The sequence below is a fragment of the Protopterus annectens genome, chromosome 11.part0, assembly GCF_019279795.1.
Source record: "Protopterus annectens isolate FY-2018-M chromosome 11.part0, PAN1.0, whole genome shotgun sequence".
Lineage (NCBI taxonomy): Eukaryota > Metazoa > Chordata > Ceratodontiformes > Protopteridae > Protopterus > Protopterus annectens.
The window spans coordinates 174,466,135-174,493,535 of NC_056745.1; the positions used below are offsets into that span (position 1 = coordinate 174,466,135).

The following is a 27,401-nucleotide window of genomic DNA, read 5'->3' on the forward strand; positions in this document are numbered from 1 at the left end:
CCCAGGTACAGTGTATGATGTGTAGTATGTGCAGCTATTCCCTAGGTACCGAGTATGATGCATAGCTTGTGCAGCTATTTCCTAGGTACAGTGTATGATGTGTAGTATGTGCAGGTATTTCCCAGGTACAGAGTATGATGTGTAGCATGTGCAGCTGTTTACTAGGTACAGTGTTTGATATGTAGATTGTGCAGCTAATTCCTAGTAAAATGTATGATGTCTAGCATGTGCAGCTATTTCCTAGGTGCAGTGCATGATGCGTAGCATGTGGAGCTATTTCCTAGGTACAGTATATGATGCCCAGCATGTGCAGCCAATTCCTAGGTACTGTGTATGATGTGTAGCATGTGCAGCTAATTCCTTGGTACAGTGTATGATGCCTAGCATGTACAGCTATTTCCTAGGTACAGTGTATGATCTGTAGCATGTGCAGCTATTTCATAGGTACAGTGTATGATGCCCAGCATGTGCAGCCATTTCCTAGGTACAGTGTATGATGCCCAGCATGTGCAGCTCTTTCCTAGGTACAGTGCATGTTGTGTAGCATGTGCAGCTATTTCCTAGGTACAGTGTATGATGTGTAGCATATGCAGCTATTTCCTTGGTACAGTTTATGATATGTAGCATGTGCAGCTAATTCCTAGGTACAATGTATGATGTCTAGCCTGTGCAACTATTTCCTAGGTGCAGTGCATGATGCGTAGAATGTGCAGCTATTTCCTAGGTACAGTGTATGATACTTAGCATGTACAGCTATTTCTTAGGTACAGTGTATGACGCATATCACATGCAGCTATTTCCTAGGTACAGTGTATGATGCCTAGTATGTGCAGCCATTTCCTAAGTATGGTGCATGATGTGTAGCATGTGATGCTATTTCCTAGGTACAGAGTATGATGTGTAGGATGTGCAGCTATTTCCTAGGTACAGAGTATGATGTGTAGGATGTGCAGCTATTTCCGAGGTACAGTGTATGATGTGTAACATGTGCAGCTAACTTCTTCGTTCAATGTATGATGTCTATAATGTGTAACTATTTCCTAGGTGCAGTGCATGATGGGTAGCATATGCAGCCATTTCCTAGGTACCGTGTATGATGTGTAGCATTTGCAGCTAATTCCTAGGTACAGTGCATGATGTGTAGCATGTGCAGCTATTCCCTAGAAACACTGTATGATTTCCAGCATGTGCAGCTATTTCCTAGGCACAGTGTATGATACTTTGCATGTACAACTATTTCTTAGGTACAGTGTATGACGCGTAGCATGTGCAGCTATTTCCTAGGTACAGAGTATGATGTGTAGGATGTGCAGCTATTTCCTAGGTATAATATATGATGTGCAACTAATTCATAGTTACAATTTATGATGTCTAGAATGTGCAACTATTTCCTAGGTGCAGTGCATGATGCATAGCATGTGCAGCCATTTCCTAGGTACCATGTATGATGTGTAGTATTTGCAGTTAATTTCTAGGTATAGTGCATGATGTGTAACATGTTGCAGCTATTGCCTAGGTACACTGTATGATGCCCAGCATGTGCAGCTATTTTCTAGGTACCATATATGATGTGTAGCATGTGTAGCTATTTTATACCTTCAGTATATGATACGTAGCATGTACAAGTATTCCCTAGGTACAGTGTATGATGTGCAGCATGTGCAGCTCATTCCTAGGTACAGTGCATGATGTGTAGCTTGTGCAATTATTTCCTAGGTACAGTGGATTATGCATAGCATGTGCAGCTATTTCCTAGGTACAGAGTATGATGTGTAGCTTGTGCAGCTATTTCCTAGGTACAGTGCATGATGTATAGTATGTGCAGGTATTTCCTAGGTACTGAGTATGATGTCTAGAATGTGCAACTGTTTCCTAGGTATAGAGCATGATGCATAGCTTGTACAGCTATTTCATAGGTGCAGTATATGATGTGTAGATTGTGCAGCTATTTCCTAGGTACAGTGTATGATGTGTAATGTGCAGCTAATTCCTAGGTACAATTTATGATGTCTAGAATGTGCAACTGTTTCCTAGGTGCAGTGCATGATGCATAGCATGATGTGTAGCATTTGCACTAGCATGTGCAGCTTATTCCTAGGTGCAGTGCAAGATGCGCAGCATGTGGAGCTATTTCCTAGGTACACTGTATGATGACCAGCATGTGCAGCTGTTTCATAGGTACAGTGCATGATGCCCAGCATATGCAGCCATTTCCTAGGTACAGTGTATATTACTTGGCATGTGCACTGCTTTTTCTTTCTTGGGTGTTACAGTAGACTGTGCTGCTTCTGTATCCACAGTATGGGTGAGGTGGTATTGATGATTTACTTCCATCCTTCTGTTCAGATTCTCCTACATAAGTATGTTTCAGTCAGAACCTTAATTGTCTGTGCCATGGAACCAGTGAGCTTTGAATGTATTGTTGATAAAGGCTTTGTAGTAGTGATATGGTTAACCAATCTACTGGGATGCCGAGGACCTGACTGTACATAATAATGACAAAAGAGATTAATATTTTGCACGCAAGCCATATGTTGTCTATATTTACTAATGTTTCTAGCATTACATTTGTTTTGCTTTTGAATTTGCAGCTTATTTTGTCATGTCTAGTCAAAAGTGTTAGCAAATCATGTGAGCTAGCAAGTTATGGGAGTGGCCAGTGGTGGAGAACTCTGGGTAATAAATAAAGCTGGGAGGGTAATGCAAAGAGGCATAGCTTAAAGAGCAATCACATTCAGAAAATGTGAGTACAAATGATAGAAACTTTACTTTCAGACTTAGAGTATAGTGCTAAGGCTATGCTGCCTCTGCTTTTTCCATGTTTTATCATAATTGTTGTTAATGAATGACAGAGAAGGAAAGATGAAGATAAAGTAACAGTCTATATAGAAAAGCCATTCAATCTGTGGTGAGAGAGGAGGAAGAACACCATACAAGGAGTGGGAATGGGTAGAACCAGAGTGTAAATTAAAGTTAAGTTAGAAAAAGGGGAGATAGTGGAATGATACAATGTATTATTCACCAGTGCAAGACAAGACAAAACAGGAGAACAAGAAGCCCACATCAATGGCTTAGAGGAGTGAAATGTTAATTATCAATCAGATGGGTGTTGGAGAATCCAGTTGAGGGAGATGGGAATGTGCTGTAAATGTCAGATCTGATGTTGTCTGTTCCATACATTCCTAAATAGATGGGTTTTTGGATCCAACTTCAGATCCAGCTTCGGCTGCTTTTAGACTTTAATGTCCACAGCCCAGGCTCCTCCCATTATCCACAATCCCCTGCTGTATTACTTCAGATCTTATCATTGAGAACAGATGTGGTCTGCTCTGCTCAGGCTTACCTCAGCTATTTTTTTCTTAATTATTGATATTATTCTTGTCAGGTTCTTTGTAGTCTCTCTTTTACAATAGTGTACCTTTTTTCCAGTATCTTTCCCCTTACCCCCACCCCAAAAAAAGGTTTGTGTTTACAGATCTTTTTCTCCTGTTGTCTTGCTCCTTTGGTTCCTTCTCTTTCCTACCTTTCTTAGAGTACTAGTGTATTACCATTGTTGGTATTTCACACTAATCTGTTTGTGGTAGTTGTATGAAGTTTATTTACTTTCTTTCAAGCCTCATCATGTCTAACAAGCCATCAGGTTTCAAGAAATGCATAGCTTGCAGCCCAGCTACAAATTCCAAATGCACACCAAAAGTGTGTTAATTGTTTTGGTGCTGCCCACCTGAATGAGGACTGCTCTACCTTTACGGCCTTTGGCCATGTGACTGTGACTGAATGCAAGAACAAACTTATTTTGAAAGTATTTTTCCCAGCTTCAGCTGGATAAATCATCCAAGTCTGTGAGTTGCATTTCTGGAGCCTCCCTGTCTGGCAGAAAAAGTCCTTAGACAAACCAAGAGTGGAGAAGAGTGACAAGCCCATGGAAAAGGGGATAGAGACAAGGAAACACTTCCCTGACTGCTGTCCTTCTTCTTTGCCATATTTGGCTCTGGCCACCAAAAGATCCAAATATCGGATCCTACTCTTCCATAGGATCAGACAGCTGTAAGATCAGGATTCCACACTTACCATAGCCAAGATTTTTACTGGAGCAATCTCTCCTAAATTGGATTTTCCCTTTCTTCAGGAGAGACCAGTGCAGAGATTATCTAGACCCCCTTCTACTTCTTTCTTTCTAAGGTCTGTTAGGTGTACCAGAAGCCTGACAGAAGCAGATGTGAATGTAATGATGACTTAATTCCTCAGGACAGAAATGCAGCTGGGGGTTCCCCTGGCTCTGTCTGCTGTTAGAATCATGAGCTTTAACCCTTCAACTTTACCAGTGGTTGCTCCTGTCCCAATATGCTCTTCATCTTCAAGAATACTGGGTCCAAGATTTGCACAAGAGTTGTCCATTTTGAATCTGAAAATATGGTCATCTTCCATCTAGTGACATCTCTGATACCACTGGTTCTGAGTTCCTCAGATCTGAAGGGATCTCAGAGCCAAAGTTTTGATTCCGGTTCTGGAGGCATGAAATCAACACCAAAGTTGTCAGAGTCATCCCTTCCTCTCAGAGTTTTGTTGTTAGGTTGGTCTCATAGCAGGATTGAGCTGGTTCTCTAGGCCATCCAGGTGTGGTGGTTAAGGTTCCTGCTGAAGTGGTTTGGGATTCCCCTTCATCTTCTGCTTTTGAGACAGCTCTCAGCAGGGCTGCTGAATGGACATCTCTCCCCCTTTGAGTTCCATATGCCCTACAGTGAAAATCCCTGGGTCCTGATCCTTCTCAATCTATCCCATCAGGGTAGCCTGTTCTTTCTAGTCTTGAGACATTCCATATCTTGGACACCAATCAGCTTCAGGGTTCCCTTGGGAACATCTCCCTACTGAGGTTCCTTGTAAATATATATGAATGAGGAGACACATCAACTCCCCCCAGGAGTCACGTACTGAAGACACTGATTTTGATGAAGAGGATGGGTTCCCCCAAATCACCACTTGATGTTTTCTCATTCAAGGAGATCTGAGACTGAAAGAAGTTTGGTCTTCTGAAGCCCTGTCCCAAGAGGAATCACTGTTTCTTGAATCTTTTGGATCTGAGTGGTTCCTCCCTCCAAGGAGATGGTAAATTTGATCTCTTGGCAGGTGTTAAAAGAGCATGATGTGGCAGAACCAGTTACAGGCAAACTAGATAAATATCCTGTTGCTCTGAAAAACTGACTATTGGAGAAAGAGCCCAGTGGTAGACAGTGGTGGCAGCCATCAAAAAGATGCTCACACAGGAGATGTCATCCACCCAGCCCTCTAACAAAGAGTCTAAGGCTCTTGAGAGGATTGGGAAGTGAGTTTATGCTTCATCTACCTTTGTATTGAGGATGTTGAACAGCTTGGCACACATTCTAAAGTTTCAGAAAGATTTGACCAAGCAGCTGTCTCCACCTGTCTCTCAGGGTCCATGTCTGCAGAGGACTAGAAAACTGTGGACTCACAACTGGCAACCCTTCAGTGCCTATCAAATGACTCTATGCATGTGATATCCAACATGACTGAAGGTGCTTTGAGAGGCATTGGTACAGGCATTACCATAAGGAGACATGCTTGTATGTATTTGTGTAACTTTGCAGATCCTTTCAAAATGTCCTTTGTAAATGCCCCCATGACGGGTCAACCCTTTTCATATTCAAAGATCCACATTCTAGGAGTCAGCAAGATGGGAAAACCCTTTTTGCCATAGCAATACAGTTTTCTATACCCCCCCATATCCCTCTGCCCAAGGACCTACTCTAGAAACCAGAAAAGAGGTAAGAAGCTTTGCTTCTGGAAGTCTCAAGGGTTTTCTACAGACACTTCTAGAGGTAGATCCCCTTGTGACAGTGGGGACATTCTAATGGGGGCTGTAGCCCATGTAGCAGAGGAGGCCTGCAAACTCAAAGCTTCAGAGGTCCCTTCTCTGAGAGGCCTTATCAGTGCTACATTTCCTGGAGGCCTTATAGTGCTCATAAATGGTTGCCTGACTGCTGCACTCTGCAGGTAGTTGGGAGGTGCTTATCTCTGCACTCAGAAGCCTGGACTTCCATCACCGAAGATGTTGGGGTGTGGACAATCATAACCAGAGGCTATTCTATTCCCTTTATTTGCTCACATCTCTTACTAAAGAAACTTCCCAATTTTCCACCCTCACAAAGCAAATCAGCAGTTATAGAAATAAAAAAAGCTGCTACAAAAGCAAGTCATCCAGGAGGTCCCACCAGACCAACAAGGATTCTGAACTTATTATTTTTACTGCTAAAAAAAAAACAAAAACAAAAAACAAACAAAAAAAACAGGGACCTTAGGCTAATTTTGGACCTTAGCCATCTCAATCAATGTATCAAACATATGAAGTTCTGGATGGTCATTGTATAGTCCATCTTTCCACTGTTGAAGAAGTATGATTGGATGTGCTTGATAGTCCTTCAGAATGTGTACTACCACATTATGATGGACAAGCATTCCAGAAGGTTTTTCCACTTCTGGTTGGGAGCCAGCCACTTCCAGTCAGAGCTCTGCTCTTTGGTATCACCACAGTCCCCCAGGTATTCACCAAGTGTATGGCAGTGGTCACAGCTCATCTCAGACTACAAAGATACTGAGTGTTCCCCTACCTGGATGACACACTCATCACTGCTTCTACAAGGTCTGTTCTAGTTTGGACCAGATTCTACCTGTTCCATCTTTGCTGTCTATTGGGCATAGCAGTGAATCAGGAGAAATCTAATTTTTCTCCAGTACAAACTTTGGAGTTTATAGGAGCTTACTTAGATACCATTACACAGATAGCAAGGCTCCCAGTGAACAGACAATCAATCCTATGCAACCAGATCCTTCAGCTTCTACCCTGACAAATGCCTACAGCCAGGTTGTTTTTTCAACTGTTGGGTTAAATGGCAAATTCCATGACTTTAATTTCCTTAGCAAGATATTACATGAGAGTTCTTCAGTGGACAATTGCAGTTCGGTCATCCATTAAATACCATCCCATGGGCTTTTGGGTTTGTTTGAAAATATTTGCAGAACTCACATAAACTGCCATATTCTATCTCCTGAGGTTCCTCAAGGCTGGCCATTTGTTCCTTCCCCACTGCAACCATGGATGCTTCCCATCTGGGGTGAGTGGCATTACATGGGAAGGATGGCCCAAGGTATGTGGTCTCCTTCCGAGGCCAGGCTTCACATCACTTACAAATGAGGGCAGTCCTCCTAGCATTGCAGGCCTTTCAGTATGTCCATCCACAAGCAATGAATTCTGTCTAGATGGACAACATGTAAGTAGTCTAGTACATCAACAAACAAGGGGAAGCATGTTCCTACCCTTTGTGTCAAGACACGATGAGACTGTGGCAGTGGGCCATATCTTCCAAATGCTTTCTAATAGCAATGCATATACCAATTGAGCCCAATGTTTTAGTGGACAGGTTGAGCAGCTCAGCTCTACTACTTCATGACTGGTCCCTTAATCCAAAAGTGGCAGAACAAAATTTTCAGCAGTGGTGCAAACTGTATTGAATCTTTTTGTTTCTCCCCTCAGTGCCAAGTGCACCAGGTTCTTTGCCCTGGTTCCCCTTCAGGGACATCACTGAGAGATGCTTTAATGCCCACTTAGCTCTCCAGTCTTCTATACGCCTTTTGTCTTACCCCACTAATCACAACATTTCTGCAGAAAGCACTGCAGAGGAAGATCATGGTCATCCTCATTGCCCCTTTCTGGTGTCAACAGGTGTGGTTTCCCCTTCTCTGGTCTCATCTGATGCACCCACCTTGGGTGCTGACCTGATCAGGGTCTTCTTTCTTATCTGTCTGGAATGCCTCACCCTGACATTTGAGTTCTTGGTCTAACTGCTTAGTTTCTCCTTCCAATTGATTCATACCTTCATTTCTTCCCAGAGACCCCCTACCAGAAATATTTAATAAGAGTAAGTGCAAAAGATTTTCTGTTTAGGAGTCCAAAAGGAATCTGGGTCCTTTACTGACAGCTATTCCAGTGGTTTTAGTCTTCCTAGCTCCCATCTTTCATGGTGGGGCTGTTTACTCTACTATTAAGGTACAGATAGTGACTATTTCACATTTTCATATTAGAGAGAACCATGCTACCGTAGTATCCCTAAAACTATATTAAGCTTTCCTGAGAGGTACTTTCCTTCTTAGATCCCCACTTAAGAATCATACCCTTCCTTGGGATATGGCCATTTTACTCCAAGCTTTAACCCAGCTACCCTTTGAACCTGCTGCTAAGGTGGACATTACATTTTTGACTTGGAAAACACTTTTTATAAGTGCTATTACTTCAGCTCGGAAAGATCTGGTTGCTTTATAGAAACTGTCTCGCTATGTTAAAGGAGTTTAACATAGCAAGACAGCTTTAAAAAATTAACGGATATCTTCCTTTCTCCGTTGCTTTTTTAAAGCTGTATCGCTATGTTAAATGGGTTTAACATAGCGAGACAGCTTTAAAACAAGCAACAGAGATTCTCCGTTGCTTTTTTTAAAGCTGTCTCGCTATGTTAAACTCCTTTAACATAGTGAGACACTTTGTAAAAAGCAACGGAGATATTGCTTTCTCCGTTGCTTCCACCCACAACTCTGATGTACTGCATAAGCGTACGCATGCCCAGTACATCAGAACTGCCACAGAATACCAGACAGCTGCGGAAGGGCAGCACAGAGGCATTATACAATGCCATTATTTAAGAAAAGTAAGTATTTTTTTCTTAAATAATACCATTGTATAATAGCAATAACCCACTTCTGGGTGTGGGTAATGCTGGATTTACCCACAGTTGTCTTTATTTGGCCACTCGGGTTTCTCCCTCATGACCAAACCACACCAATAGTGGGTAAATCCAACATTACCCACACCCAGGCGTGGGTTATTGCTTAAATAATATATAGAGAAGTGGTCCACAGAGCTTGAAAGGATATAATTCTGAATCTGCAGTATGTGTCTTCATTTTCCAGAGTATTTTTTTTACAGTAAGCTTTTGTTGTAGAAAAAAAAAAAGCAAAACAACAATTTGGACTGATACCCAAAGAATTATTCCATTGAAGAGTCACTTTAGTTATATTCTTTCTTTCATTTCAGCCCTCAAAAGATTAATCAACAACTAAATTAATGTATTCCTATATATTTCTTTAGGGAGGTTTATAGAGTGACAGAAGGTCTACAGCGTGAGAAGGCAACACTTATAAAACAACTGGATTTGATGCGGTAAGTTATGCTATAAAATAATGTTTTGAGGTGCATACTGTGCAAGGATAGCTGCAATGGGGAAGCGATCATATTTTATATAACAAAAATCTGTGAAATGTATGGTTTTACTCTCTTTCCTTCTGTATGAACTAGACAAAATAAGGAGGTACTTCACCTCCTGAAAAACTTAGTATGCAGGAACATTAGTGGAATTCTCATGTTTTCACATTTCTTGACATATATTAGGTAATAATCTTTTTCACTGATGGGATATTGTGTCATATGGTAATAGAATACTTCAGCCACAACTTTGAATTGTTTTTGTTTATGCAGAGCTGTTGTGCTAATCACTGTGGTGAAATTAATGAACATTTATGTTGTAGCATAGCACAGCAGAGCCTGCACTACACCAGATAGATCCATCTCTGTGGATGTATTTTCATTGCTCAGATTGCCTATAGCATAGCTATAGTAATATATCCCCTGGAAGCATAATATTGTTTTTACTCCATGTTCTGCCTGCACTACAGAGCACAACCTGTAGTGAAACTACAATGATATAGGTAATGTAAATAGTATATTCCCTTCATGTAAAAAAAAAAAAAAAACAATATTGCTTATGCCCGGGGCTCTTCCTCCCTTTCAAACCAGGTACTGCTCATTGTATGAAACTCCCCTCTTCCATGTCTATAATCTTAATACATATACTTATTGTTTACAAGGACAGTATGCTTAATATTCAAAGGCTATGCTTAATATTCAAAGGCACCTACTTGCATCTGCAGAAATTTCAAATACATTGTTTATTGCCCAGTTACTTGCTTCATTTACCCCTCTTCATATTGTCCTATGGATATTATGCCTCATTTTTGTGGTATGCAACCAGTACAACAGCAAATCATACATATTTTGTTTATATAGGCAGCTTCAGAGATCACACCTTGTTTGTTGGGGATGCAATTACTGATGGATTATAAAGGAAACTGTGCTCAATGTATTTTTCACTGCTTTTTGTGCTAAACTGAACTCAAGTCATTTTTTGGCTGACAGTACTTCAATGAGATGGTAATCCGTAATATTTTTTGGGCCACCCCCCCTCCACTACCTCATCCATTAAATTAAAACACTCTCCATTCTGTTTTCCTGCAAATTGCCATCTGTGAAAGTGGAAACCAAAAGGCAGAACCCACAAGGATGATTGCTTTGTGCATTTGTATTTGTTTTATTTTATTTTATTGAATTCTGATACATTACTTTACACCGTAGATGGTAACCTAGTCTTAGTAAGTGTCTTTAACTGCTAGCTCAAATGAGAGTCATATTGACTCACCAAAGAAAATGTTACCGACAATATTGCAAAACTGGGTCATTGACAATCACTTTCAGTGAACCTGAAATTCATTTTTATTTTGTAGGCAGAAAGTCTCTCTGCACTTCCCAAGATGGGAGTTCCCCCCCTACCAAAACATAAATATATCAATTCAAAGCCAAAGATAGACCAGGTTAAAAGGGGCAGCTGCCTTGGTCACAAGCTGTTAGGGACTTGATAGACAATGTAGAAGAGGTACTGATCAGTCCTTCCAAGTCACCACAATAGCTAGTAATCATTGAAGCAGCCACAGTTAGCATTGAAGTGGCTTAAATGTTTTAAAATAGTGCCTGTTATGTGCATGACAACAACTGTTTCAAGTGGCTAGTTCAGTAGCAGCATAGTAGTTCTTTACTCTGCAGGATTTTTTTTTTGCTAAACTCTGACAGGGAGGGGACACTGACTGGGGGGTTGCCAAGGTCCCAGTCACAGCTCAGTCCCCTAGCCATAACCATACAACCCCAACAATGGTGTAAAGCTGCAGATTCCATTAGCACTGAAAGTGGTATTCAAGGAATTACTTCATGATATCATCAGTCACTAATCAGCTGCTATACAGCTGGAAGGCAGTCTGCTGTTCAAAGGTGAGGTTAGGATAGATCCCTCAGGATCATTTCAGTAGTGCTTGGATAAGGAATGCATTGGTAGGGTTTTTACCAGGTGTGTGAGCTGTTAACTTTACAGTGTCAGTTGTAATGCTTTCATTGATCAAAACTAGTCATAATCAAATCATTATCTCTATTTTAGCATATAATCTGCACACATGGGAAAAAACACATCTACTAATATAACATATTAAATAAAGTATCCTTCAACAATTTTCCCAAAACTGCTTTTTTTCTGTTTCTGTTGCAGAATATCTTGCAAAGTTATAGGCATGTGATTCATAATTCATAAGTCACAGCTGTTGGTGATTGTCTGAGCAAACTAACCTGTCCCAGTAAGTTATAAAAGCTATGATGTTTTGTTTATTTCTCTTCTGCTTTCATTACCGCCTGCTTATAAGACACTGCGAATGCAGTTGTGTAAAATTTTGCATCATTTGTTGTTTTTGTTGCTGCAGATGATGCAGAACTATGGAAATGCGTAGGCAGGACTATTACTCATGATAAAGGTTTGAAATCAGGAGTTGCTGTTATACTTAACATGGTGGCAAAGCATTGCCAGGGAGTCGGCATTATGAAATGAACGGTGTGCTTTATTTATTGTCATAGCTTATTCAGAAAACAGGTTTGAGGAGAGTAGGAACACATAACATTTTATTGATTTTCAGGAATGTGAATGGTTACATCTATTGCTGAATGATAAAAGGCCTAAGTAGGAGACAGCAACTCTTTGCATGTCATATGATGGCCATTACACAAAAGGCAGTTTAACAGCCATATTCACAACGGGTACAAAAATTAAAAACAAAAGTGAGATATTGTTACTGTTTTTCTTTTAAACATTTATCTAGGTGTTCAGAATCTTAGTGTATATCATTCTGGAGTTTCATTTATGGCATGGAAATTAGTTTTTTGCCCAGTGTTAGATCAGTTACAGCTACACTCTAAGGAATACAGAGTACTTACAATCAAAGTGCAGGTTTTCTTTCTATGGCAGAATATTTTATTCTTTGAAGATGGTCACCAATGTAGCTGTCATAGAAACAAGTGGGCACAGTTATGATGCTTTTGTTGGTATTGATTGGTGCTAACTATTTTAATGAATCAGCCAATATTAGCTGTAATGTCAGGCCTGGGACCACATCTGTCAAAGTCATATACTTTTTAAAATACAAAACCCTGCAAACCTTTTGAATGTATACAATATGTTCAAATTTCAGAACAGTCCTGAATGAAGTTGATTATTTTAGGTTGCAAGAACAGCTCACCCTAGTTTATATTCTTCCCTCTAAGACTGCACATGAAGCTAAAGACAAAAGTATTAATGGGGAATCTGTCGCTCTTCTTGTATATTCAAATAAGACGATGAGGCCAGGTGTTCGTTTAAGTATATTCTTACACACAAACACATCAGGATGGATGACTGGAAGGTTAAACTTAAACAAACTAACTAGCTGGCTGACTGCTACACACACACACACACACACACACACACACACACACACACACACACACACACACACACACACACACACACACACACACACACACACACATACACATACTTTCACTCTGGCTGTTCACTCAAAATGGGACTCTTACTTGCATGTGCTAAGTACTTATTTGCACATGCCCACGGACTGGAATGGCTCTTAAAGGTACACACACACTCTGAGCTACATCCTCCTTCTTTGACTATTTTGTCCTGCAATGAAAATGACAATTGGATAAGCATGCAGATGATACAGATATATATACAAACAATAACAGTCAAGTCCAGGTTGCCTTGTATTTAGGGTTAGATCTTGAGATACGACCTGACCTTATAAACTGGGTTTAGCAACAGGGACAGTCAATGGGGAATATTCTAATTGAGGATTTTCAGGGATAGTTTCAGAAACAGGAATGGATGCTAAATGTTCTCTGGAACAGGAACATTGGACAAATCACTCTGAGAATTAGAATCTCTGTTACAGGCAAGACACTGTAACATCGGCTCGGACACAACCAGTAGTAAATGTTTCCGATACAGCCTGAATTCCATCTCTTGCAAATCAATGATGTACAATCTTGGTTCTTCACACAAATGTTTCACAAGTCCTATTCATTCAAATCCTTTTGCTGTCTGCATCATCACTATCTCTCATTTTTTTAAAGGATTCAGAGGCTTGCTGGTTTTATCATAGTAGGACTTTTGGGACAAATGCTTCTTTAGGAGTCGAGCTTTTAGTGCTTTGTTGTTTTTAGCACTTGGAGTCAACAAAGTCTTACTGATTGGTAGTGTGGTTCTGGTTTGTCCCGACATTAATCTCTGGGCAGGTGAACCAAGTAAATTGTCATAAGGAATGTTTCTGAGATTAAGCAGATTAAGAAAAACATCAGTACTGTCACCTTTGGACTTCTCCAACAGCTGTTTTGCACTTTGAACTGCACGTTCAGCCAGGCCATTTGATTGTTGGTATTCAGGGCTACTAGTAACATGAACAAAGTCTCATGTTTCAACAGATCTTTTAAACTCCTAACTTGTAAACTGTTACTCCATTGTCAGAAATGACAATGTGCGGACTACCATGGACAGAAAAATGGCTCTTCAACATCATAATGACAGTGCTGGACATAATATTAGGAAGTTGGTCAATCTTGAACCAATCTGAATAAGAGTCTACTAACAACAAGTAATGCTGACCATTCCATTTAAAAATATCTGCAGCTACTGTCTTTCAAGGTAGTTCAGGAATCTGGTTTTTGTTGATGCGGTTTAGTACCATTACAAACAGAACAAGCTGAGAGTCTTTCTCAATATTTTTTGACAGAGAAGGCCAAAATACTAGTCCTCTTGCCCTTCTTTTGGTAGAATCAGTTCCTGGATCACCGTAATGCAAGATTTTAATATACTTTTGTTGCAAGGATTTTGGAACAATCCCTTTTGGACCTTTCGTGATGAGACCATCTTACATCAAAATCTCGTCACTGTAAGGAAAATACTGCTGCACATCTGGTAGTAAACAAGGTTGCTTTGACGGAGATCCTTGACTGATAGAGTTTCTGGAGAATTGGATCTGAAGCTATATGAGTTCTGATCTCATCAAGATGTGTCAAAGAAACATTTCTCACTTCCATGACGTCAAAATCAGGTTTCTCATTTTCATGCTGTTCAGTGTTTTTTCTGGGTGATTTAGATAAAGTATCAGTAAGATAAAGAAGATTCCCTTTTGTGTAAACCAAGTCAAAACTGTACTTTTGCAATTTCAACATCATGCGTTGCAATCTTCAAGGAGCTGTGTGCATTAGGTTTTTCAAAATATTGAACAAAGGTTGGTGGTCAGTCTCAGTTTGAATAGTTTGGCCATAAATATAATCATGGAACTTCGAACATGCAAACACAATTGCCAAGAACTCTTTCTCAATTTGAGCATACTGTATTTCAGTTTGGGTTAGAGTTTTGTATGCATAGTCTACTGGTCTGCCCTTATGAAGAATGACTGCACCAAGACCAAACTTTGAAGCATCACAAGAAAGAGTGACAGGTTTGTGAACATCATAATATCTTAAAGTGGGTGGACTGGCAATTCTCTGTTTCAGCATATCAAATGCTCTATGATGTTGTTCCAACCAGGACCAAGTTACATCTTGGCATGTCAGCTCTCTTAGTGGCGGTCTAAGGTCACTCAAATCTGGAATAAACTTGCTCAAATAGTTCATCATGCCGTGAAAATGTAAGGAGGTGACATTGTTTGGAGCTGGCATCTCAAGAATTGCAGTTTGCTTGGAAGGATCTGGTTGTTAGCCTGAACTGGTAAACAAATTACCCACATAAGTAACTTCTTGTAGCCTGAACTGGCATTTCTGAGGATTTAGCTTAAGATTCACCTCATGAATATGTTCCAGAACTTTCCTGAGGTTTCTATCATGTTCAGCTTCACTATTACCTCCTACAAGAATATCATCAACTATAATAGCACATGGATAGCCAGAAAAAAATTTGCTTCATTGCACAGTGAAAGAGTTCACTGGCAGAATTTATTCCAAATGGCATTCTCAAAAATCTATACCTTCCAAATGGTGTACTGAAAGTGGTTAGCAACGCAGATTTTTGGTCAAGCAAAATTTGCCAAAATTAACTTTTTGCATCTAAGACAGAAAAAAACTGTGGCATTTGGCATAAGAGTGGCAAATTCCTCAAATGTAAGCATTGAATGATGATGTCATTTTAGTGCTTTGTTCAAATTTCATGGAACAATAGCATATTTTAATATCATGTGAGCTTTTCTTATGAGCTGCCACCACAGAGGATACCCATTCAGTTGGTTCTTCTACTGGACACCTTACTCCTAGATGCACCATTCTGTCTAGCTCAGCTTTGACTCTGACCTGCATGGCTACTGGAACTTTCCGTGCAGGTCTGATAACTGGGCTTACCTCGTGGTCTAACTTCATGGAGTACACAACTAGGAGTTTGCTCAACTTTTCTTCAAACAGATCAGCATAGTCAGAAAAAATAGTTTGTGCCAAATTTTCGTTGTTACACGTGCTTACATGGTGGACTTCTAGTCCCATTTTCAAACTGTCTTTGAGGCCTAACAATGACTGCACATGTCTCTTGACTACATAAAATTACAAGTCATAGCTGTTCCCAGCATTATAACATGAAAGCTCTACTGAGCCTTCAGTTTGAATTTCTTCACCACCACCATAAGCAACAAGCCTTGCACACTTTGCCAGATCAAGCTTCTCATAAGCTTTTCCTTTGGCAAAAATTTCTGCTGACATAACATTGCACATTATAAACTTTGAGCTCTACAGGTCTCCCATTAATCAGAACAGTACAAATTGCTTCATTCTTTGCCAACAAATCTACTGCATTGACTGTTTCAGCAAGCACAGACACACCATCAACATAAAAAGTAAGGTTGCAGCTTTCTAACTGATCAACTTGCCTCTTTGAATGCTCTCTTTTAAGAAACGACTGTGCCCTTTTTGATTTACAGTACCTTTTGAAATGATTCCACTTTTTACATGTGTGGCACAGCTGAACAAAAGCTAAGTACTTCTCTCATTTGGGATCATGGCTGCCTCCACAATTACAACAGTTGACTTTGAGGCCTGTCACAAGTTTTGCTGACTCATCCCTGTGCTTTACTGAGTATGCTTTAGATTTTACTGTAGCTGCTCTGGGTTTTGCTAGGGAGGCTCAGGGTGTGGCTCTGCTATTAGGCCTGTATCTTTTAACCTCATGCTGCACACTATCAACATTAGCACTGGAAGGTACTGCAAGCATACTTTCTCATTTGTAAGCATATTCATGTGCTTTTCTGTGAGGTCATATATCTGACAAATCTATATGGCCTTATTCAAAGTTAAATCACTGTCTCAAATCAAAATCATTCTCACTGTATTATCTTTAATACCACAAATGCCTTTCTTTTATCAACTTATCTCTTAAATCACCAAACATGCATGTTTTTGCCTTGTTTCTCAAGTCAGTTGTATATGATGAAAAGTTTCACCAGGCGTTTGATCTCTTGTGTAAAATATGTGCCTTTCCATTGTAATATTTGTTTGGGGGTTAACCATTTCTCTAAATTTAAATTTTAAGTACTCAGGGTCTTCCCACATTTCTGCCAATACCATAATATGGCAGTCTTCAACCCTTCCCTGCATACATAGCTGGGGCATACATAAATGAATGCTCCCTTTGAATGGCTTCTGAACCAACTAGATAAAGCGGAATAAATGCCTTTGTATGTGTGTCTTTATCAGAAAAAGCAGCCTGTATGAAAACATCATACTGTTGCTCAAACACTCTCCAGTTTTCAGCAACATTATTATCAAATACAAGTGGAGCAGGTCTGAGAAATCCTTCTGTCATGCCAACAAAATGCTTTTGTAATTATATTCAAATGCACACACCAGGTACTTGAAAAATATTCTACTGCACAACAGTCCCTTTGAAATTATTGCATTTTCTGAAATAATTGTACTGTAATACTGCCCACACTTACAAACACTGTGTACACTGGATATTTCAAATAGCTACAGTCAATAAGTAAAAGAAGCACATAGCAATAAAATATGGTTGTTCCCCTTTTTTATATATTTTATGCAATTCAGAAGTTATTTCAAGCATTTTTGTGACCATTTTGAGTACTTTTTATCAATATATCATAGTTTCAAACATTTTGTTTAATTAGAAACTCTTTTTGAATGACTTGAATGCTTTGTTTTAAATTAATTGAGTAAACAATCATTTAAGCAAGTTTTAGTACCTGTTTGTGGGTTGTTTGAGCTTTGGATGATTCATTCTGTATTTTCCTCCAGTTGTGGCTGGGCACCTCATGGTCTTGAAAAAGTTTTACTTCAGATCTTATTCTGACAACATGTCGCTCGTTTTGTGCATTCAGATAAGATGCTAAGGCTTGGGTGTTCATTTAAGTAGTTTATTACACACAAGCACTTCAGGATGGATGACTGGAACATTAAACATAAGCAAACTAACTGATTGGCTGCTACACACATACGTGCTTTCAGTCCGGCTGCTCACTCAAAATGGCAGTCTTGCTTGCACATGCTCAATACGTATATGCATGTGACAACAGGATGGAATGGTTCTTAAAGATACACACACACACACTCTGATCTACAGAATCAATAGTAATATAAATATCCAGAAGATATAAGCAAAACTTACAGAATGGTACAATCCGAAGCACAAGCTGGGAAGACTGACAACTGACAGTTGCTCAGAGTAGAATTTTGGGCAGCTGTGTGATCTTTCCTCAACTCTTCAGGTGCTGCACTGAACTCTGCGTTGCCCCCTATCTTTCTGTCTTTCTTTCTCTCTCTCTCTCTCTCACATACTGTGTAAATTGCTTGAATGTTTGTGCACAGAAAATCAGAACAAAATTATTACTGTCCTTCTACCTTGAATGAAAAGAGTTGCAGCTTATAAAGCATTTTACTGGATTTTTTCTGGGTACTTTTTGCCCCATGCTTATCAACCATCAAGACATTCCCTACTAGAATCAGTGGCATTCAGTCCTTAATAGTGTGGCTCTTCCAAAATCACAGTGGTGAGTTCCATCTGGAGGGACTGTCATTTAGCAGCCGTAATGATTGCTTGAGTTCTTTTTGGCATCCAGCTGTAATGGCTTTTCTGTGCCCCAATCCCTCACTGTGGTAGGGATATGTAATGACCATCTTCCTCAGGGGCAATGCACCTTCCCCATTTTAGTGAATGCTCCTTTGCTCTCACCATTGAAGGCTACCACATGTACCACATTCATTCCTCAGGATCACACCTTTGCATCACAACTTTTCCTCTGAGCATTGTGGCATTGGCAGGACCTTCATCCACCCTCCTTCCCTTCCTCCTTTTCAAGCTAGTCATGTCCATCTTCCCATTTTCAGTTCCAACAGATGCCCAAGAGGCTAGTTAAACTTGAGTCACCATGGTCTACTCAAGGCTTTATCTCACCATGCCATTTGGGCTGCCTATTTAGTTTCTGAAGATTGATGAATGCAGTATCCATCCACCCATCCACAACCTCTTTTCCCATTTTTGCAAATAGCGTCAGGGGATCACTTCAACAGTGACACTAAACTACAGCCAAGGTTTATACTGCTGGGTGGCTAGCCCTGCCACAATGATCAATGCAGTATGGCAAAGATAAAAAGCTTTTTAGGTGCAGAACTATGTGGCTGCAACTCATATGTAATATTTCCATAAGTTTTGTAATAACTGTAGTAAGCAGTCAAATTCTGTGCATGGATGCAACCTAAATAGTACAGTTAGTATCTAGATGATTATTTATTTGATAACCAAGTTGTTGCAGTGGTGTGATAAATGTATACATTTAGTTATTGTCATACCAAAGCAGCATGCAATGTTTCAAGTATTGGTGTTATCATATTCACTAAAAGTTGCAACAGCCCCTGCAAGTATGGCAACTGCATGTCTCCAAAAACCTCAATAGCAATACAAAACACAGGGATGCCAGCAGAGTGTAGCATTCAGTATTTAATCAAAACTAGCTCAAAAGCATAACATAAAGTAAAAAAGAAGACAAACAGACATATTCACTAAAAGCCAGAAGCAAAGGCACTTTTCAGTAAAACTGATTCAAGTGAAGAGCTGTCCTGAAGATTATCAGTTATAAAATAAAACAATAAAAGAGCACAGCTAGATTCAAATATCAGTGATCTTCATGAATTTAAGGTGGTAAACTCTAATGAACCTAATTATGTCACATTGTAATATGTTTAGGGTGTATGGGGAACAGTAATCTAGCACATTCTGGTGTGGTATCTTGCCAGTTACAGACTCGACATTAAGTGTTGCAAAGCATCTTTCCTGATAGCAGACCCCAACAATTTGACTAATGTAAGGCACCAGGTGCTCCATATGGCTTTATATGATGTAAGAGTATCCTAACCAGCTCACAGATTCTTGAAGGAGAAAAACACTTTATATGGTATTTCACAAAATGAAATGTTAAAAGCAGATTGGATACTGGATAATTATCAGTCCATCTTTGACAGAAATCCTTTTTTTGTGAAGCACTACATTGAAATTATGCAAATTTCTGGGAAGCACTGAGATGAATAAGCATTGTGCTAACAAATGTCATTTATTTGACTAAAAAGCCTGCTTGCAAAACTTTCTGACTATTTAGACTAATTCTAAAGGTCTGTGTAAAACACTAGTTATATTACATGCCTTCACATGAAGCCAAGATGTTTCCTTCTTTGGCATGGTCTTGGAAAAAAATTATTCCATCAGTAAAACTCCTCTCCTTACCTGTCTTTTCTGTCACCCCCCCCATCTTTATACACCTGCTTTTTGGTGCTGTGTAGTTCTTCATCCCAACAACTTCTTCAAATTTTGGTGGAAAGGATACAGTAGGTTTGAAACAGGACTTCATAACCTCCTTGCAGAATCAGGATTGTCTCCTTTCATTGCAGCTCACTTCTCCCTGAACTTGATGCAAAGTAATTTCCTCTAATAGTGCATTTTTATTTCATCTTGCAGTCTATCTATAACTTCTTCCTCTTCCCATTCTACAAAAATGCTATATGTGTCTATAGCACATCTTCAGTAGAGTTCACCTCTGTAGTTTTGTAACACATTTAACTCAGTGAAACGCATGGACATATGAGCAGTCTAGCTACAAAGAGACATATAACATGGCTAAGGGTAACACAAATAACAAGCACTACATATGCGTACACACACATCAACAACTCCCAGATGCCACCTTCAACATAATACAACACAAACTAACAGCATCCTACCACACCAACGCATTCCTATGTGGCCTTGAGGTCTTCATCTCCATATATACAACTATACATAATGACCTTTGACGCATCAGCATTTTGGAAATAAAACATATGATGCTAAGTCTGAGATCCATGCACCTAAAATGCATAACACCGCAAAACATTGCATCACCCAGTAAAATAACAGCAGAAACTATCTTGTCACACTGCACAGTTTTATATTCTTTAACCCCATGCTGCTTGCCTACCATCAGTCCTCTCATAATCATTCATTTACAGACAGTAACGGTTGATCACAAAAGGCTGCCATCCAGAATGATTTCAAGTTTTTTTTGCTTATAGCACAAGTCCCCACTCCTGGTAGCTGATGTATTTACTCACTTGTGGTAAGGCCTGCTATGCCTTCTCTGTCCTGTCCTTGTTAGTTTGGTTTTGCATAAGCCACAACAGAAAGCTATTTCATGCGGCAGCTTGACAGAGCTGAGTGTAGAACACTGATTCATGTGCTGCATGCTCTACTCCAGCATCTAGGGGGACCAGGCTGCCTCCTTTTCCAAAGGATGAGTGATTCTCATTGCTATCCTCTCTGCTCAGCTCCTCCAGTGCCCAGGACAATACTTGAACTCAGGTCATCTGGAACATAGTCAGGGTTTTATCCCTCTACACCAGTAAACTGACTCTTTTTTCAGGACTACTGTTAACCACAGCCGCTAACCTACCACACACATGTTTCACTTGAGCTCAAGTTCTTTCTTTTCCATAGCATAATGTTTGACATACTTGTATGCATTCATTTCTGAGAGTATTGATTTATAGATGTACCATTCACAGCTGTCTCTGTCTCTATCTTCCTAAAACATGTTTTCTGATTGTGGTGAGTCACACAAAAATATGCCCACTTCCTGCACTAGCCCATTCACTTTGCTCTCTTTTGTAGCAACTTTATTTGAGAGAAAAGTGTCATCCCCTTCGACCTTCCTACATTCCCAAACATCATGCCTGCATCTATACCCCATCAAAGCTCCCAAGAATACATCCTCAGGTAACTATCCAAGGCAAAAAACACTGCTTCTATGGGGCTGAGTACATACTGGGCTACTTACTGGCCAGCCTGAAAAAGAACCTGTCAGACCCGCCTACAGAGGCTATTCAATGTCAATCTCCAAACAGACTTTGTGTCAGATGAATGGAAAACACCTGTCATCCCCTTGTACAAAGTTCATGTATCACCAGATCAGAGAAACTGGTGACCCATTAGTCTGATCAGCCTCACTTGTAAGGCTATGGAAAGGATCATTATATAATTAATAAATAAGGACATATGTAACCTCCTTTTTTGTCCCAAGTCATCTTGGATCCTATCTTCTTTACCTGGATGACTTCTTCAAGAAAGTTACTGAAGCAATGAATGAGGGAAAATCAGTAAACACTGTATATCTAGACTTTGAAAAGGCATTCAACACCATGTCATACTCAGATATCATAGGTAAACTTTCCCAAAGTGTCAATCCCTTTGTAACTCATTCAATAGCAAACTGGTTCACAATTAGAATCCAGGAAATTATGGTGGAATGTTCTACCTCCATTAAAAGACCTGTTACTAGTGGTGTACCCGAGGGTTAAGTCCTTGGGCCACTTCTGTTTGGCATTTACTACTCAGAGGTCATATCTATGGTAAAGGGTTTATGGCTGACCAAGTCTGCAGATGACTATAAACTTGAGTGCCATCACAAACTTCCCAGAAACACCAAGATCATCCAAGAAGGCCTTTCCCAAACTAATAGATGGTATCAAAATCATGGACAAAAACTGAATGCCGAAAATGTATAATGGTATCCTTAGGCAATCAAGAAGTTGCTTGTAATTATCACATTCACAGTGCACCCCAGAAAATTGTTCCAGAAGTTAGGGAGCTGGGAACCTATTTAGACAATGAACTTTTCTAAGATCAAAATGTATCCACTTTTATAAGAAAGTGCTTTTTCATTGTGCAGCTTAATTCTAAGGGTATTGCAGCCACGTCCAGGCATATGGTCATTCCATTGCTTTCCTCACACATCAGATAGATCATTGAGTAGAACCCCCCTTCAGTATGTACCTGTCCAAACACCTGACACAATTTAAATGCCCACAGTGCATTCTTAATAGGAAAATCAAGGATCTAAATCATAAAAACTGGGCAGATCATCTCAAAGATGCGTCCCTGTTATTGGTGTCATGTAAGTTACTGACAGGCAATTGCTGCCTTACATACAGAGCTTCAAAAGATTCTATCCTGTCAGACCTATGGCACATTTATAAATTTAATGGGGACATTAACACCCATTTAAGAGATCCTAATTACTTTTGCAGCATAAATAGAACACGATGGTGGGAAAGATAAATATTAAAGGGAATATCACTTCTTTTGAATTGTCTTCTTCATCTCCATGTAAAGCAAAGTACTTCTCTTATGGTAGTGAAACATAATCTGGATGAAAAGATGGGTAACCACAAATTCACCCCTGGTTTAGCACCCTTGTCCATCATGGATAGGGGCAGCATGTAAATGTTCTTCTCAAATCTGGGTTATTTGTACTTAAAAGGCAAGAGCTAAAAACTTCATTGAAATGTATGACTAGGATACTAAAGGCCTCATCAATCAATAACCTAGTAAGTACCTATGAACCTATAAGATATGTTATCTAATCGTGACTTACCTTTTGCTAACTGTCTTGCAGCCTCCCAGTCTATGAAACATCACTTATGGCTAATCCGTATGGATAATTCTCTTTATAACCTTAATTAATCTCTCATCTTCCACATTCGTTAACCAGCATTCTGTACCCTTCAGTAAACAGAATCACAGAGTCATAGAAAATAGAAGGCATCTGGGCGATGTGGCCATTTTCACCTTGCCAGTAGCTACTCTTAGACATTCCCTCTTTTTTTAAAGGAAAGATAGGACAGTTATGTTATGGATGAAGTTGTGCATACCCATCAAATTGTCTAAATTCTTTTTAAAAGAAGATACAGTGACAGATTTATTGATCTGGAGTAGAAGTTTGTTCCTGAGTAGGGGTAGTCATTGCATGACAAGTCTGTCTCTCCAGTATGATTTGTTTGTTTGCTAAAGAAGACCCAGATCTCTTGTCCAAGCATATGCTGGACTCTATGATTTGAGGAGATATAGGAGGTCATCCTTAATGACTCAGAAGGAAAGGCAAATATCATCCCTAAGGTGTGCATTGGATACAGAATAATCGGACAAAGCTTGCAGTTTCTTTTGATAGCTGAAGTCATTTAGGCCCATGATCATTTTTATCAGGAGCCTTTAAGATCTCTCCCACTGCTTGCTATGTCTAGCACAATATATCCCAAACAGGGTATTGTACTTGATGATAGGTCTGATCAGTGTTTAATAAAGAGGAGTAAGGACTTTTTGGCTCTAAAGGAGACAACCTTTGTGATTAGCTATACCAGATAGAAGGATTTCTTAACCAGTGTTGCAAAATGAAGATCAAAGGAAAGGGAATTATCTACCATATAAATATATATCTACATCTATCTATATATTTGTATATATATATATATATATATATATATATATATATATATCTATATCATATTGCGCTGTATGCGGAAGCGCAAAACGGGAGATTTCCCACTTCCTGCCAACACCGCAAAAAAGATAAAAACATTAAGTACACACAGAGTGTACAAGAAGCCTTGCCTCTGTGTGCACATAATGTTTTAAGGTAAGGAAAGTGTTATTTTTTAAAACTTTACATATTCGATTTACTGAAATCTCGATCATATGGTCTCAACCATATGACATTCGAGATTTCAGTAATTCGATTATGTAAAGTGCTTCCATACACACACACACACATATATATATATATATATATATATATATATATATATATATAAAATTATATAATTAATGCATGTCATGTACACTGGAATTATATCTGATGAAGCTCTGTTAAGGGAGAAAGTGCTCATCTTTTTAATAGATTTTACTTTTCAATAAAGAATTGATTTCGAGATGAGTTGTAAGTGTTGATTACTTTGAAGTCTCAGCTGAGAATGGCTACAATTTATGGTTCTTTTTTCTTGATTTTTAAGGAGGCTCATCCAACTCTTGAAGTACCATTTTGCATATGGCTTTACATTTACATATACATGTACATGTACATACATACATGTACATGTACATATACATGTACATGTACATACTGTATGTGTGTGTGTGTGTGTGTGTGTGTGTGTGTGTGTGTGTGTGTGTGTGTGTGTGTATGTATGTGTATATAATAGGATCTATTTTATATAACTTGACTTTTTAAAAAGTCAGATGGATTGTACTGAGATCGCAGTGCAGTGGGGATCAGGGAATTTGCCCTTTCCTGACTGTAGTGCTGTATTGGAGTGGGTATATATTAATTATCAGGGGGTGTGGGGGATGCAGGGGGCTTGTTCCTTTGCAAAAATGCTGTTTCTGCTATCCTGTGTATGTCTGAATTTTTAAACAGTTGATCCCATGAATTAGATTATGTGAAATTTGACATTTTAAAAAGTTGATTATGTAACATAGACCAATATAAAATATACTTGTTCCCTACAATATCTTCTTAATTCTGTAAGAGAAACTACATGTGTTGCAATAAGGCAGTGTAGTTTCTCTTGTAGAATTAAGTAACTTTGTATATAATATCTTCTTCTTCTTCTTCTGGCTGCTCCCGTTAGGGGTCGCCACAGCGAATCATCTGCTTCCATTTCTTCCTGTCCTTTGCATCTTGCTCTGTCACACCAACCACCTGCATGTCCTCTCTCACCACATCCATAAACCTTATCTTAGGCCTTCCTCTTTTCCTGTTACCTGGCAGCTTCATCCTTACCATCTTTTTCCCAATATACTCTGCATCCCTCATCAGCACATGTCCAAACCAATGTAATCTTGCCTCTCTGGCTTTGTCTCCAAGCCTTCCAACCTGGGCTCACCCTCTAATATACTTATTCCTAATCCTGTCCACCCTCGTCCCACCCAGTGCAACTCTTAACATCTTTAACTCTGCCATGTCCAGCTCTGACTCCTGCCTTTTTGTCTATGCCACTGTCTCCAACCCATATAACATAGCTGGTCTCACTACCCTCTTGTAGACCTTCCCTTTCACTCTTACTGGTACTTATCTGTCACAAATCACTCCTGAATCTCTTCTCCAACCACTCCATCCTGCCTGTACTCTCTTCTTCACCTCTCTTCCACACTCACCATTACTCTGAACTGTTGATCCCAGGTATTTAAACTCATCCACCTTCGCCACCTCTACTCCTTGCATCCTCACCATTCCTCTATCCTCCCTTTCATTCACACACATGTATTCTGTCGTAGTCCTGTTGAGCTTCATTCCTCTTCTCTCTAGAGCATATCTCCTCCTCTCCAGGGTCTCCTCCACCTGTTCCCTACTCTCACTACAGATCACAATGTCATCTGCAAACATCATAGTCCATGGGGACTTCTGTCTGATCTTGTCTGTCAACCTGTCCATCACCATTGCAAATAAAAAAGGGCTCAGAGCTGATCCTTGATGTAATCCCACCTACACCTTAAACGCATCCGTCACTCCCACCGCAGACCTTATCACTGTCACACTACCCTCGTACATATCCTACATATCTTACATACGTCTCTGACACTCCCGACTTCCTCATACAGTACCACAACTCCTCTCTAGGCACCCTGTCATATGCTTTCTTTAAGTCCACAAAGACACAATGCATCTCCTTCTCTGTACTTCTCTATCAACACTCTCAGAACAAACATTGCATCTGTAGTGCTCTTTCCTGGCATGAAACCATACTGCTGATCACTAATCATCACCTCCCTTCTTAACCTAGCTTCCACTACTCTCTCCCATAACGTCATGCTGTATACTTGTTTCCTACAATATCTACTTAACTCTTCAAGAGAAACTACACTGCTTTATTGCAATAAATGTATTTCTCTATTGATTCTAATTTCTTCTTATTTTTCTGATTTAAAAGCCCATTTACTCTCAATTATTTCAATTTACTAAGTTTTTCAATCCATTGTTTTGCATTTTTCACAAATGTCTGCATCTGAAAGTGCTAATAGCAGTCTCTGTATAGCTTAATGCATAACCCACTCTACTACAATAACTAACTTCTTATAATTTTATGCACCTATCTGGGTATCTGTCTTCTGAAAAAAGGACTCATTTATACTTTGTATTGTCTGTTTATTTTGGATCTTATTAGTGAAGGTAACTCTGATTCTACTATTTTGCATAAGTTTAAATAACGCAGCCATGTCACAATGCATGTTATACTGAAAACAAATATTCTTTGCACTGAATTATTAACATTCCTTAAACATTGTGGATGGCATTCATCAATTTCTTTTACTTTGTGCAAGTTCTGTAGCAGGAATATATCACGGGGGATCTTGATTCACGGTTCTCTGTCTCTGCATATCTCTTGCACTTCTATAGTACTAGTATGCAATATATCCTGGAATATTGTGACAGGTGTATATAAAATTCAAAGGCATTGTTGGTCTAGGCAGAGGATTTGGTACCATGGGTCATGAATTACTGAGTACACTTAATCTGTTAGTCCTCTGTTTACAGTTTATACCCCTCCACCAGCTTGAATGTTTTACGAAGCTGCTCCAGTCTTGACTGGACACATGCACTGTTTCTCTATACCCATTCAAACTGTCAGCTGGACAAATTCACACTAACAGGGATTTGGATCAGGGTCCAGCTCCTCTGTCCCCATCAGTCATCCTTCCACTCACCTGTCTGCTAACACTCCTTCCTGTCACTGGTTGAAGTCTGTCATCAGCCTCCCTCACATGTCGGGCATCACATCTCTGTCACCTGCCCTACTTGCCTGATAATGATAGGAAGTGGTGGCTTCCCCTGCAGTATAGTAT

The 27,401-nt window shown here is 39.6% G+C and overlaps 1 protein-coding gene across 3 annotated transcripts in view; it reads left to right on the forward strand.

The window, feature by feature from the left end:
• The window catches only part of CRACR2A (calcium release activated channel regulator 2A), a 1,193,169-nt gene that overhangs the window by 871,158 nt on the left and 294,610 nt on the right, over positions 1 to 27,401 (forward strand). For all 3 annotated transcript variants that reach the window (XM_044087573.1, XM_044087571.1, XM_044087572.1), the window contains exon 10: positions 9,155 to 9,226. In XM_044087573.1, the coding sequence (XP_043943508.1) occupies positions 9,155 to 9,226 (72 nt within the window). The remainder of the gene's footprint in view (positions 1 to 9,154; positions 9,227 to 27,401) is intronic.